General features: G+C 40.2%; 1 protein-coding gene across 2 annotated transcripts in view; it reads left to right on the forward strand.

The window, feature by feature from the left end:
- Positions 1-14,045, forward strand: part of cadpsa (Ca2+-dependent activator protein for secretion a) — a 603,717-nt gene that overhangs the window by 475,625 nt on the left and 114,047 nt on the right. For both annotated transcript variants that reach the window (XM_070894664.1, XM_070894665.1), the window contains 5 exons: positions 1,300-1,455; positions 2,004-2,151; positions 9,095-9,169; positions 9,883-9,966; positions 10,596-10,628. In XM_070894664.1, the coding sequence (XP_070750765.1) occupies positions 1,300-1,455; positions 2,004-2,151; positions 9,095-9,169; positions 9,883-9,966; positions 10,596-10,628 (496 nt within the window). The remainder of the gene's footprint in view (positions 1-1,299; positions 1,456-2,003; positions 2,152-9,094; positions 9,170-9,882; positions 9,967-10,595; positions 10,629-14,045) is intronic.

The raw sequence follows: 14,045 nt of genomic DNA on the forward strand, positions 1-14,045 counted from the left end.
TGCACAATACTTGGCTTCCAAGGACTGTTATATTGAGGATGGAGTATACTTTTAATAGTGCTTGAGAGAAATTAGGCTGATAGCACATACAGCTCATAATCCTTGGTTGTGTGGTTGTGTTCTTGGTTCTCCAGAAGTAATGGCATTAAACTTCAGTATGCTCACAGAAAGCACTTTGTTGTGACATGGATATGTTATGTCAAATTTAAGTAGACTACAAAATGCTTGATTCTATATCTTTCCAATGGAACTGGACTATTTCCAACCCCTTTCATGCAATATTTTCAATCCCTTTCATGCAATAGATAAATTACTTTAACTGTGATTTCTGTAGACAACTGATAAGAGTCCCAAAAACAAATGAACCCTCTTAGGAATATGTTCCTGTCACCACAGAGTTCCCACAAGGTGAGGGTTACCTTAGCATGCTGGGATATAGTCTCATCCCACGGTAGCTTTCTCCACGCTCTGACGCATTCGTTACTTCAGTGCAGCTGGCATCCATCACATTGGAAACGCACACTGCCATATGTTGTTTCTGAAGATGGTGCCAGCAGTAATGGTAATGCATGGTGTGTACAACATCTAAAAAAAAAAGTAGTGTTGGCATTAGTGGTTTGCGAGGATGCATTTCATGAGACAAGAAAATGTGTTTCAAATCTCACAGTGAAGCCAAGCTGCTAGAATTCTGAATTACATGGGTACGTTTCATCAAAGGGTATTAGTCATAAGCAGCCTACATATTCCTGTGCACTTCAGAATTTTCTGTGGAGAAGCATATTTGAACATTTCAAAATGATTTAGTCATAATCGCCCAAAATATGACAGCTATTGGCTGAGTGGCCTGAATTGTTATGGTTCAAGGGAACAGCAAACCCTCGCTCACCACTAGTTACCACAAAGCCACCTGATCCCAGCAGCTAGTTCTTCTTGTTTTTGAGAGATATGTTTTGAAGTATGCATGAAATCACAACATAAAATAACCACACACATCCTTGTGGTTATAAACCCAGGTTACTTTTTACCATACACTTTTAATAAACATACTTGTTCTCCAGTAATTTCTAAAACTTTTCCTTTGCAGTCGGATGAATTGTTAAGTGTTACATAACATGAGACTACAAACCAGATAAGGTGTATGATAAAAACAAATCCAGAGCTCTGACTGTGGAGACCTTATACCCAACATCTTTCCTCTGCTTAAGATTGCTGTGCACCCCAGGCATTGAGCTACAGTCTCCATAATCGGTGACCATGGCCTGAGACGGACTCTGATCGCCGGTTTTCCTGTTTTTTCAGCAATGGCTCAGGAACCTCAGAAGATCTGTTCTGGAAACTGGATGCTCTGCAGACCTTCATTAGAGATCTGCATTGGCCAGAGGAGGAGTTTGCAAAACACCTGGAGCAAAGACTGAAGCTTATGTCCAGCGATATGATTGAGTCATGTGTTAAAAGGTTAGGCTTTCTGGAGGGAATGGAAAGCAAACCCAACAAGTATTTGTCTGAGAGTATAATCCCTATTTAGTGGATTATCTGTAAGATTTAATTATAGTTAATGATTGCCAATTTAGAAAGAAAGGAACCCTTGCTGTATTACAGCAGCATGCTTGACATAGCACGTCAATCAATTGCTGTTAACAATTCCATATTATGTTCACTTACAAATGTAATCTGATTTGGATATTACATGGGAATGCTTACTGGTAACATAGTTAGAGAGGTGGTGTGAAATATGATGCTAGAATCTCACAAGCTGCCTCTACTAGTTTCATTTATATGTAAAAGTTAAAAGTAATTGGCAGTAATGTACAGAGGAATAGGAAGATTTGTTTGGAGGCCATTTGATATCTTTTCTATAAAGATATGATGAATACATCATAAAAATAAAAAATATTTTTGAATAAAAAGTACTATTTGCATGCTTGTAAACCTGTCTCCTGACATATGGCCCCTGACACTATTTTGTGTTTCAGATTTTAAAACAATCCTTTTTCCTTTGATAGGACTAGGATTGCATTTGAAGCCAAGCTACAGAAGACAAGCAGGTCAACAGATTTCCGTGTCCCGCAGTCAATATGCACCATGTTTAATGTGATGGTTGATGCCAAGACACAGTCCACAAAGCTATGCAGCATGGAGGTGGGCCAGGAAGTAAGTTAACACTTTTCCATTAAAATACTAGTTCCAGTCAAGAGCTTACAATATAAATCAGATTCAGTTGCAGAACATTAATACCAAATTATAACTTCTAAAGCAAAATATTTATACAGCATTAAGATAACATGTATTCTGTATAATTCTTTAAACAGTGCAGTACCTTCTAATATAGTTACATTAACCCTTTGAAAACTAAATCTGTGCATCGGTTTTCAATGTGTTTATTTAACTTACTTTTTTTGAAAAATTCATTCATATAATTAATTTATTGGAAGATTAACCTGTGTTATCTCTGATATACATGGGGCTCAGTGGGGATGACTTACACTTGAAGCAGAATTCAACAAATATTCAATGCTGGATTTTTAAATTCAGAGTGCAAGCACAGATCAGCCATGATATTAATAAATGGCGGAGCAGGCTCGAGAGGCCAAATGGACTACTCCGGCTCCTATTTATTATATTACCTATTTATTATATTACTGTGAGGCCCCAGTTCAAGGATAAAAACGGTTCCATTAAACATATGAAATATTTAAATTTTATCAACATTTTTAATCAACAATCTTAGAACCATGCCACACAGAAGGATGCCATTCGGCCTGTCATACCCGTGCGGCTCTATGAAAGAGCTGTCCAATTTAGTCCCACAACTCATAACCCTGCACATTAGTCCTCTTCAAGTACATGTCCTTTTAAAAGTTCCTATGGAAGCTGCGTCCACCACCCTTTCAGGTAGAGTATTCCAGATCGTAACAAACCTGTGTGAAAAAAATCTCCTTATTTCCCCTCTAGTTCTTTTGCCAGTTATTTTAAATCTATGTCCTCTGGTTACCAACTCACTTGATAGAGCGAGTGGAAAGAAACTGTTTCCTCTATCAAAACTTCTCATAATTTTAAATACCTCTATTAGGTTTCCCTTTAACCTTCTCTGCTCTAAGGAGAACAATCCCAGCTTCTCCAATTTCTCCAAATAACTGAAGTCCCTCATCTCTGGTATCATCCTGGTTAATGTCCTCTGTACCCTCTCCAAGGCCTTGACATCCTTCCTAAAGTGCAGTGCCCAGAGTTGTCTACGATACTCTTCTTATGTTTCTTATACTCCAGCTGAGACCTAACTAAAGATTTGTAAAGGGTTAGCATGACTTTCTTATTTGTATTCAATGCCCCTATTTACAAAGTCAAATTTACAACAATGCGAGTATATGACAAAACTGTCAAAGATAAGTGGCCAAGAATTTTCCCTGGGATCGCTGCTACCGGATCCTTAGCGGTATTCCGGCGGTTGTGTCATTTGAACCGCCGGAATACCGCTGCTGCCGCTCCCGCGATTTTCGGTGGTTCAGTCTCGGCGATGCGTTGCGGTCCCGGGCCGGAGCGGGCGGTGGTGAAGGGCCTTAAAAGTTGTCGATCTGCTTGCCTGCAGCACCACTGGAAGACGCGCATTTTTGCTTCTTTACGCATGCATAGCCATTCTCCCGCAATTTCGGGTCAAAGGTGACCTTGCGCATGCGCAGAGAAGCCCGAGAGTGCTGCACATTTTGAAGTGCAGAGGTGGGTCGATGTGAGAGAGCGAGGAGCTGTTGAAAAAGATTTGTGTATAAAACTATTTTGAGGAGTATATTGACACTTAATTTATAATATAATATAACTTTTAATAATCATAATAGTACATCATAAAAAATAATACTAATAATAATAGAAATAAATAAATCATTATTTAAATATATAAATCAGTATAAATAAGATGGAAAATCAAGCCATGGAAGTGGAGAAGGATGTAGGTGGGAGGAGGAGGGCCATTCGTTTCTCTGAAGAAGCCCAGGACTCATTGGTCCACAAAGTGGAGGTCTGCTGGGATCAACTAACACGGGGTGGGCGAGGAAAACCTGCACCAAATGTGTATCAGCAGTTATGGCGAGAGATCGCTGAAGCAGTGTCGTCCATCGCGCCCATGGGGGGGCCGAACCAGTGCCGCAAACGGTGGAATGACATCGTTGGGTCTGTGAGAGTAAGTAATAACTTTTATCATGCATTGACGAATTACTCTTAAGTAGTGCCACGTTTTATTTTGTAAAGCTTGGTGACATTTTTTTATTACCCATCATCGATCGTATTGTGTTAGTCTTCTGTATGTTCATGTGTTCCTCATGCAACACTTGCGTGCTAACAGAACTTAAATGGTGCACTCATTGCCGAAAAGACTGAGGACAGTTAATTGGGGATGTGTAACTATATATATATATATATATGTGTGTGTGTATGTATGTATGTGTGAAATTAGTTGACACATATATTTTGTCACCTTTGCAGAAAAAACTAACCGGCAATAGGGCAGAGCTCTGCAAAACGGGCAGTGGTCCGTCAAAGACTATTCCTCTGACGGACCTAGAGGGACGTACTGCAGCCCTGACGGGAGCGTATGACCGCACCGCCACGTGTGTTGGTGCCGAACCAGTTCTCCCGGAGAGTAAGTCTGCATAAATCCCTGGGCTGTACTGCGGTCATGTAATTCAATCTTATGGCAATATAATGTAATGCTGGGAGCACGAAATGTTGTTAGTTCTGACATGATTTTTTTGGTTGATCACACTGTGCCACTTGGAAAGCAAACTGTTTGGGACTTGAGCTTTGTTATGTCATGTAGTTTCTGTCTACTTTGCATATGATAGTTTTATGTAATGATTCTCAGTAATATAGGTTTGTTCTCCACATAAGCCTGCGCAAAGTGAATTGCTCTCCTGTTACCTCTGACCCCTCCCCTCCCCTGTCGCCAACCATTAATGTTATGTTTTTACAGTTGCACAGGTGGAGCCGCCTGCCCCTCCCAGAGAGGAGACATTGGAGGAAATAAGGAATGAAGAGATGGTGGTGGAAGAGACGGAAGAGATGATGCTGCAGGAGCAGGAGGAGAACACTCCTCAAAACTTTGTCATGGTGGTGGTGCAGGAGGAGGGATGGGTGGCAGGACTTCAAGGGTCCTTTCTATCTGCGGCCACCGATTCCTCATTGGACTCCAACTTTCTTGGATTCCGGTCCGAGGAAGTGGGACCAAGCGGCATGCAGCAGTGCACACCGACCCCCCATGGTGAATCCACGGCGACTGATCCGCCAAAGTCGGAACACTTCGGGACAGGCAGATGTGAGCCTGGACATGGTAGGACTGTCCATGATGAGCATCGACTTGATCAAGAACTCCTCCAGGCCATTGCTGGGTTGTCCGCAAATATCGCGGCTTTGTCAGCCCATCAATCGGAGGACATGGCGGAGCTGATTGCAGCGGTGAGGGAGAATACCCAGACCGTTAATGCCAATGCTATGCGGTAATCGACGGTCGTGGGATATGGCACTGCACCCCAAGGTGCCATACCACCAATGGTGACAGCACCTAATCGTCGGGAGGAACTAGTTTCATCCGACTTTGAAGAGGGTCCTCAGCACCCCCATCTTTTCCAGAGCCCCCAAACATAGTGCTGCCATTGTCGCCCCCACCCCCCATCGCCAGCACTCGCGCTCGAGGTGCTCTGCTACTGCACGACATACTGGTCCCGAGGTGGGCAGGGCCAGGGGTATTGATAGCGGGAGGAGGGAGTCAGGGCCAAGGGTCGGGGGGGGGGATTGGAGGGGAAAGGTGGCCGCAGGTAGAATCGTGGGAGGGTGCAGGGGTAGTTTGAGTGTTGTTGATGCACGGGCTAGCCCACACTGCGATATGTGTGTGCTCGAGGTCCGTGCAGCAGAGCAGGTCTCCAGTTGTCCTGGTTAATCCTTGCCACTGGATAAAGACCTAGCTCTGTCAAGCCTGTGTGGTGGCTGATGTGCAACGGTCACCACACGTTAAAAAAAATCCACACACAGGCATCTTCCACCCCTTCAACTGGAGATCAGGACTGGAACATCGGGTCCTTCATTGAAACATCTGTGAACTCATGTGGAAGCAAGTCATCCTCATTCGAGGGATCGTCTATGATGATGATGTTGATGATGTTGCTGTTTGTTGTTGATAATGTATTGTTTTGTAAAATTTTCATTCAGAAGAATTATGTTATTTTATTACAATGTTAAAAGTTTAATCAAAATTACAAGCTTTATTAAAAAAATTATTCAACTAAACCATTCTTGTAATGTGTTTCACTCATTTCTGGGAAAGGGAAAATATGTCCCATGTGACAACTTTTAGGAAACACAACTTTAAATGTGTGATTGCCGGTGTCCCTCGAAACTGTACTGTTTAGGTTTTACTGTTTGTCACATTTTAAGTTTTAAATGCATCTATTAGATACCAACCCAGCAGTGGGGGAAAATATCCAAAATACAACAGAAAATGTGGGGAAACGTAATAGTAGTGAAAATTTGCAACGAGAAAAGATAGTTTATTAAGCTTTGGGTGTGTCCCCTTCACTGGAACTAAAAACTGAAAAATAAGTTTAAAAAATCTATCTTTCTTTCGTAAGATGTCGTATTTTCTGGTAATCATCTGCAGATTGTCATTTGTTAAATCTGCAGTGATTTAACAATTTGTTAAGGCTTCAACTTGTGTCCAGTAATTCCCCCCCCCCCCCCCCCCCATCCACCAATGCTCAAATAGCCTGTTCACACTGACATCAGAATGTCCTCTTGGCTGAGGCAGTAGATGGTTCACTGTACCCATGGAGTCATACTCCAGCAAGATTCAACATTTTCAGAACACAAACCAGCAGGGGGGGGTGGGGGGCGGGGAATGGACGGGAGGGGAGTGCATGGTAGTAACTCATCTTTATTAGGGGCAGATTTTAAAAATGGAATAAAATTTAGTCAGCCGAACCCCTGCAAATTCTGGGGAAATATTTTGAAGCAAAGAATTTTACTGATTGAGACACTAATGTTCTCTGAATTGTGAGTGAGTGGCAACAGTTGGGAACCCTGCAAAAGCAAGGGAGGGTTTCTGTAAGATTTCGGGGTAATAATACTTGTTTGAAAGCACTGCAAAATAAAACAAGAGACAAGGAACAATTTGAAGAAGCCAGAAACTTAAACTTCAGTTACAATATTTTCTACGAGGCCTCGAGATTGCTGGGCTGACTGATTATCATTTGTTTCTCATTAAATGCTCCTATTTCTTCTTGTCCTCCTTCAACATACATTGGGAGTGAAAGATTAACTAAAAATGCAGCCGTTTCCCCACAAAAAAAAATGGAGGCATAACGCTGGGCCCAAGTTAGGTAAGTACCTAAAAAAATGGGCGGTTTCGATCCTGAGCGATAATGGGCGACAGCGGGTGGTAAAAACAACATTTTTGTGGAAATTTGTGCTGCTGGGGACTTTTAATTGTTTTTTGGGCGGCAAACGTGGGCGGGCAATGTGCAGCAACCCCGCCGGTAATCGTAAGATGGAATTACTGCCGATGATAATCGCGAGTAAAACGGGCGTCAAATGGGTGGTACAGGGCGGTAATTTGCCTTTTTGGCAAAAACGGGCGGTAACTGGGGAAATTCTAGCCCAAGATCCTTGAAATTCCATGGGGGTTCTTCCAGCCCCCCAGAAATGACTGTTTCCAGGTACACCATTTCTCTGGCAGATCGCCAGGCTCCTGCTACATTTACAGTGGGCGACCGAGAGAAGGCCATGAAACTTCAGGACCATGATCTTTGTGAAGATTATGCTTTCCTTGCATTAAATGATAGCAACCCTTTATTGAAAGATGATCTACAATCAGATTTCACATTGCTCATTTTACTGTTTCAAACTAATTGCAGTTAATTAAATAAAGCCAGAAAGTGAGCTGTGCATAAATTGGATAAGAATAAATAAGACTATTCCAAAGTAAAGAAATAATAGTGCCATTGTTCATCTGTTTAATTAACAGATTAGTTACTTAGTAGTAAAATATATGTACTGGGGACATTGAACTTTTGCTGGCTGTACTAGTTGTCTATCAGAAACATGTTATATCCTGAAGGAAGTAATTCACACATTGAAAGGTTCTTTCTGGAAATTAATAGGCAACTCTGCACATGTAACAAGAATCTTCGACTGTTTTGTCGATTAAAAGTTGATTTGTGAATTATTTAAACATAACGAGGAAATTTAGCTCTGTGCAAGTGGAATGTTAAAAAGTAATTCTCAGCTGTAGAAATTGCTATTGAAACTCTACACTCTTCAGACTTACAAATTCCTCACTTCTGCCTGTCTCAGCTGATCCTGCACCTTGTAATTCTCGTTCTAACTTACCCCGAGTACACTGCAAGTGTAAAAGCAGCAAACTCAGAGCTACAGTACCACTCACCTTCATTATAATATATGTAAATCAGCTCACAGGTAGGGCCAAAACATGTATGAATTCAAGAGGCCGATTATGGGGCAGAAACGCGGTGTAAGTGCATCCGCCTTATTCTGCTGTTGAAAAAATGACTTGCCCCCATCATATGCTGAAATCATAGTAAAAGCAGCTAGGAATTTCTAGACCAGTATCTTTTAACTCCTTTTCTAGAGAAGATGAGATTGAGAGAAACATAATTTTCTGCAAAGAAGTGTATATTATTGGTGCTCTGATTAATAAATATAAAAACCTTATTCTGCATGCACATCTCCTCAAGGGACTGAAAACAGTGAGGAAGGTACTGGGGCTGCTTTCTATTAAAGAGAAGGTATTAAGGTTATTTTCATCAACAATACAATCGCAAATTATTTTAAAACTATTGTAAAAATAATTCCCCCATAAACTGTATTAGAATACTGAATAGACGTTTAGCTAAATAGATTAAATGTTTTTAGACAGAACTAATTAGCACAGATACTTTTATATTAATTTACGGTACCTCCAAACATTTCCCAAACCTCAGCTAAGTAAAGGAGAAAAGTGTGTACATTTTATTAGGTGAAGACTTGACACGTCTAGGCCAGCATGTTGTTTTAAAAGTGAGTATCGCATTTTGCCCATGTGCTTTTCTATTTTTTTCAGCGGCAATACCATTCTAAAATCGATGAGTTGATTGAAGAAACTGTCAAAGAAATGATAACCCTCATGGTTGCTAAGGTACAGTGCAGAATGGCTGTTAGGACTATGTTTTAGAAATCTGAAATCTTAATTAAGACACCCCCTTAAGAGTTACCTGCTGTGGGAAATTTAATGTAGCCAATATTCACAATTGGACATCTTAAATGTCAGATAGAATAGATTGTAGCTAGTTTTGTAGATTCATCACATTGAAAATGTGCCGTTCTCTAATTTGTTTAAATGTTTAACGTAATGATTACTAAGTTATTGCTTACCATTGTAAGCATTGTTAAATGCTACTTAGTTGATGCCAAACACATCACTATTATAACAGAGTGTTAATGAACTTTCCAGAGTGCAGTAATTAATTAAAAAATCACACTGCAGGTGTTTCTGCTAGTCATTTTGATTCAGTTATAGGAAAGGGGTTAGACAGAGTGAGAATTTACTAACACAACTAAACAATGGTAATACTGTATCTGGTCAAAATCATATTCATATGAAAATTAATGATCCAATTTGTAGAAATAGTGAGATATTATACAGCAGTGCATTGGATTATATAAGTAGCAAGACATGTCCTTGAAGTTCGTTCATATGGAGTACGTATTCTGCAAGAGGTAGGTTAAAGCTTAGATTCTTCAACATGTACCTTGTCAGGTAAAGATTATCTATTCAAAGATCAGAAGAAACAGAACTGTTAAAGTTTTAGCAAATAACTTAATTTGCTTCTAATCATTTTCTTCCATTAGTTTGTCACTATTTTGGAAGGAGTACTGTCCAAACTGTCCAGATACGATGAAGGGACTCTCTTCTCATCCTTTCTATCATTCACTGTAAGAACAAAGTCTTTATATTAATTTATATGTCTCAGTATAATTTAGAGAGAAAATGAAAATAAATATTTATTCACGTTCAAAAATAACAGATTTGGAAATATTCTCAGTTTTCATCCAATGCTGCTTTATTTATGGCGCAGAGCATACAGTAGAACCTCTATTATTCCAATTATCCACCTTCCTGATTATCTGCCAGAATTTTGTCGAACAAACCCACATGTGAGATGTCACCTTATTGTACAGCTTGCTAACACCAATTCACTCTCTCTGACATAAATCAATTACAGCACAAGAAAGATTACACTTAGCTTGTCTTATTTGTATTGGAATTCTCCCCATGCTTAATGTATAGCTGCATTATACATGTAAGACCAAAACTGGGGACTCTTGATTATCTGTTAATCTATCCGGTCCACCAGGGCATATCCCTTCCATTATGGCTGTTAATGGAGGTTCCACTCTAGTCATTTTACAAAGTGCAATTATTTAAGGCATCTAAAGTGTTTTAGAAAATGTTTCTTAAATGTCTCAAAAACTGTACTCAACAAGTTAATATGATATTTTTGCTGTGCATTTACTCCAAGGATTTTTTTTGTCATCTCCCTTCTTTCTATTTTGTTTTAAAGGTGAAAGCAGCTTCCAAATATGTGGATGTCCCTGTAAGTGTGACTATAATTCTATCAGCTTCTCTGTTGACATGCAAGTTAAATCCCTAAATTCAGAGAGATATAGCTGCTTGACAATGAAAGAAAAGGTCACACAATTTACTTAATTAAAATTTGTAAAAGTCAGGCACCAGGTTTACAGAAAGAACTAATGAAACAAGATGGAACTTGCCCTGTCCTTCTAATTGGTTCAAATCAATGGGCCACAAATTGCAGTCGGAGGCTTCCCGCGGATGGATGCCTCCGACTGAAATTATTTTTACGAATCTACCTGATGGTCCCGGAGGAACGAACACTTGCGCTCCGAGGCCTAGATGAGCAGTCCAGCGCAGAAGCCCACATATTCCAGGAGCGTATGTGCATCCTGGGATCACGTGAGCCTGGACCACCAATCACAATATAATAATCTCAATCATAGTAATGGGAGCTCCGAGCTACCATTACTATCACTGAGAATACCCCTAACATCAAATAAAACACAAATATAAATGTAAAAAACACTTCATTTTTTAAAAATGAATAGAAATTGCATTAAATTAAATGTTTTAGAGAAAAATGTATTTTTTTGAAATTAAAAAAAAATGTTTAATAGTGTTAAAAATAAACTTACATTCATAGACAGGGTTTTTAATGTAAAATTAAGAAATAACATGTATTTTTTCTATCTATTAAAACTCTTACACTGGTTAAAGCAGACCTTACCAGGCGCAAGAATTTGAAGGACATTCGCTGGGCAAGAGTTGGGCAAATAGCATCTCTTTTGACAAATAGCATCTCTTTTGACAGATCACATGTGATCTGTCAAAAAAGATTGAAAGGCCGCGTTCAGGCGCATGCGCTTTGCATGCCTAAACTAGGAGCATGCGGAGCCTCTTTGGGCACGTGCGTACATCGTACACACCCAGAGAGGCTGTAATTTCAGGGCCAATCTTTTGCTGCCGCCTGACTAGAATTGCGCTTATTCAGGGACGACAATCCCTCTAATGTGAAGAAGTGTTCAATGACAGTCAAGTTTAGGCAGTTTACACCCAATTTTCTCACCTTCAGTCCTGAAGATATTGGGAGTGAACTTCTGTGGGGATTCTCCTAATCATCCTGATCAAAGGAATAGATTTTAATTCTGCCAGAAAATCCAAATGATAGCTTGGGAAATATTCCTCTTTTCTGAAAACTTAAAATGTTTTAGCATAAATATTGCAAAATAAATCTATTAGTTTGCTTAATAAAGGTAACTTGTTTGCTGAGAAAAGCTATAGTGATTTAACAGAATGTTCTGTCCATCTAAGTAGCTGTAAATTGCTTTGAGCAATAACTTGTACTAATAACACATTTTCACCTGATGTTGAATTATTTCCCTATCACTGAAGCAGCAAGTGCAAATAATACCCCCATGGTCCTGAGGGCCAAATATCATTCCTTTACTCTGTAATCAAGTGCTTTATGCAAAGATCTTGCAGCCTTGCCCCTTCTTGAACTATGTTAATTTGCACCCTGGAAACTATACTGAAGTGCTAACTAACTGCAATTTATGGTGACTGACAACCAAATATTCAAGAGAATGGGTACCCTGTGGTCTTAAATATATCTTATTAGTAAAACCAATTCACAGCAATGGCTTACCGTAGATATTTTGGGTGGAAACTGTAAACATCTGAATGTCAGTGCTTTAAAACTGTCTGTACCACAGCCTGTTAATGAGTTTATATGATTTATTTTGTGTACAAGAAAGCTATAAATCCACAAGTGGGTTTGAAGTTGACATTTTCTGCATTGGGGGTGGGGGGTGGGGGGGGGAAGGTGACAGTTGATTATCCCTTGATGACAAAGTTGTGTGAATGAACTGTCTTGGTCAGAAACACAGGAAAATTAAAGATTATAATTCTGTCAGATCTAATAAAAATGAATTATAAGTACAAGCATCTTGTTAACCTTTACAGTCATACACAAATCTGTCTGTTTAATGAGGTGTGGGTTATATATCTAAATGTACATAAGTAGCTTAGCTTTTCCGATCATAATACTGACAATAGCCCATTCATTTTAATTGGGTTACCGCAGGTATTGTGATCAGAAAACCTAAGCCAGTATGTCTTGCTTCACTGCTATGCTGAAGGCTGACATTCACTAACAGTAACGGTGTACTAATCACAGCACCTGAATTTGAAATGTTCGGTTGTAGAAGCTGTCCTCACTTTAAGAGATTTTAAATTAATTTTTAATTTTTTTTTACTATTTTTACGATTTAATAAAATATCACTGTTGCTATTTGGGCACTCTACAGATACTTTTTTTTGTGCTCATTGCAAAGGACAATCCCATGCTTCAATTACCTGAAACTTGACCATACTGGCAGGGTAATCTGGAAGTTAGCATGGCCCAGGCAAATAATAAACCCATTTATCTTAATCCTTCTCATCCTTTTTTCCAAATCCTTCCATGGTTTCCTCCCTATCTCTGTAATCACCTCCAGCCCCACAATCCTACGAGATGTCTGCACTCTTCAGGTTCTGCCCTCGTGGCAGGATGGAGAACTGGTTGGCAGACAGGAAGCAAAGAGTGGGAATAAACGGATCCTTTTCAGAATGGCAGGCAGTGACTAGTGGGGTACAGCAAGGTTCAGTGCTGGGACCCCAGCTATTTACAATATACATTAACGATTTAGACGAAGGAATTGAATGTAATATCTCCAAGTTTGTAAATGACACTAAGCTGGGTGGCGGTGCAAGCTGTGAGGAGGATGCTAAGAGGCTGCAGGGGCACTTGGGACAGTTTAGGTGAGTGGGCAAATGCATGGCAGATGCAGTATAATGTGGATAAGTATGAGGTCATCCACTTTGGTGGCAAAAACAGGAAGGCAGATTATTATCTGAATGGTGACAGATTAGTAAAAGGGGAGGTGCAACGAGACCTGGGTGTCATGGTACATCAGTCATTGAAGGTAGGCATGCAGGTACAGCAGGCGATGAAGAAGGCAAATGGCATGTTGGCCTTCATAGCGAGCGGATTTGAGTATAGGAGCAGGAAGGTCTTGCTGCAGTTGTACAGGGCCTTGGTGAGACCACACCTTGAGTATTGTGTACAGTTTTGGTCTCCTAATATGAGGAAGGACATTCTTGCTATTGAGGGAGTGCAGCGAAGGTTCACCAGATTGATTCCCGGAATGGCAGGACTGACATATGAGGAAAGACTGGATTGGCTAGGCTTATACTCACTGGAATTTAGAAGAATGAAGGGGATCTCATAGAAACGTATAAAATTCTGATGGGACTGGACAGGTTAGATGCAGGAAGAATGTTCCCGATGTTGGGGAAGTCCAGAACCAGGGGTCACAGTCTAAGGATAAGGGGTAAGCCATATAGGACCGAGATGAGGAGAAACATTTTCACCCAGAGTTGTGAACCTGTGGAATTC

The sequence above is a fragment of the Pristiophorus japonicus genome, chromosome 12, assembly GCF_044704955.1.
Source record: "Pristiophorus japonicus isolate sPriJap1 chromosome 12, sPriJap1.hap1, whole genome shotgun sequence".
NCBI classification, from domain to species: Eukaryota; Metazoa; Chordata; class Chondrichthyes; family Pristiophoridae; genus Pristiophorus; species Pristiophorus japonicus.